At 48.1% G+C, this 651-nt stretch overlaps 1 protein-coding gene across 1 annotated transcript in view; it reads left to right on the top strand.

Annotated features, from left to right (window-relative positions):
* LOC109544469 (major royal jelly protein 1) overlaps positions 1–651 on the top strand; it is a gene marked incomplete at both ends in the record, with an annotated part of 1060 nt that extends 409 nt beyond the window's left edge. The window contains 1 exon segment of the mRNA XM_019914665.2: positions 1–651. Coding sequence (XP_019770224.2) covers positions 1–636 — 636 coding nt within the window.

The raw sequence follows: 651 nt of genomic DNA, 5'->3' as shown, positions 1-651 counted from the left end.
GTCAAAGCGGTAAACTTGAAGCTTTTTGTAACTGCGGAAAGCAGACTGCAGTATTTGCAAGTGGATTACAACAGTAGCGGTACACCATTCCTGTATGTTTCCGACGCTGGTACTGGAGCGCTGATAGTCATCAATGTTATCACTGGATCAGGGTACCGGCTATTGCTTCCGTCAGTCGTGGTTCCTCCCGATGGAGCGAAAGACATCCTCTATCTGCAACTTGCGCGCAATTCATCGGAAAATACTTTATACTTCACCTACTTGGGTTCGCCCAGATTGTTCTCCATCAAGTCCGTCTATCTGCAGCACGATTCTCCCACGGGAGCCATTCTGGATGTGGGAACCAAACCTGCTGGCGCTCAAATGGTTCTGCTGGGCACCGATAATGGACTGGCGATATTTTTCAGGTACAAAGGGGAGTCGGACATTTATGTCTGGCACTCAGACACGGGATTCAAGAAGGAAAATTTCGCGCTGGTGCAAAGTGGCGGAGACTGCAGGATGGCCACTCAAGTGGTTCCAGGCCAACAGCACATGTGGGCTATTGAGAGCAATTTCCGGGATTTTATCACCAATTCAACTGGATGTTTGGGTGCCAGTGTGCATGTCTATCCATTGGGCAGGAGTAGTGATTAAATTATATAGTTTTTT

The sequence above is a fragment of the Dendroctonus ponderosae genome, unplaced genomic scaffold, assembly GCF_020466585.1.
Source record: "Dendroctonus ponderosae isolate FM_Combo_2020 unplaced genomic scaffold, Dpon_F_20191213v2 Dpon_F_20191213_378, whole genome shotgun sequence".
Classification (NCBI taxonomy): domain Eukaryota; kingdom Metazoa; phylum Arthropoda; class Insecta; order Coleoptera; family Curculionidae; genus Dendroctonus; species Dendroctonus ponderosae.
Note: the sequence above shows the minus strand (reverse complement) of the source record. Positions and strands in the feature narration are given on the sequence as shown.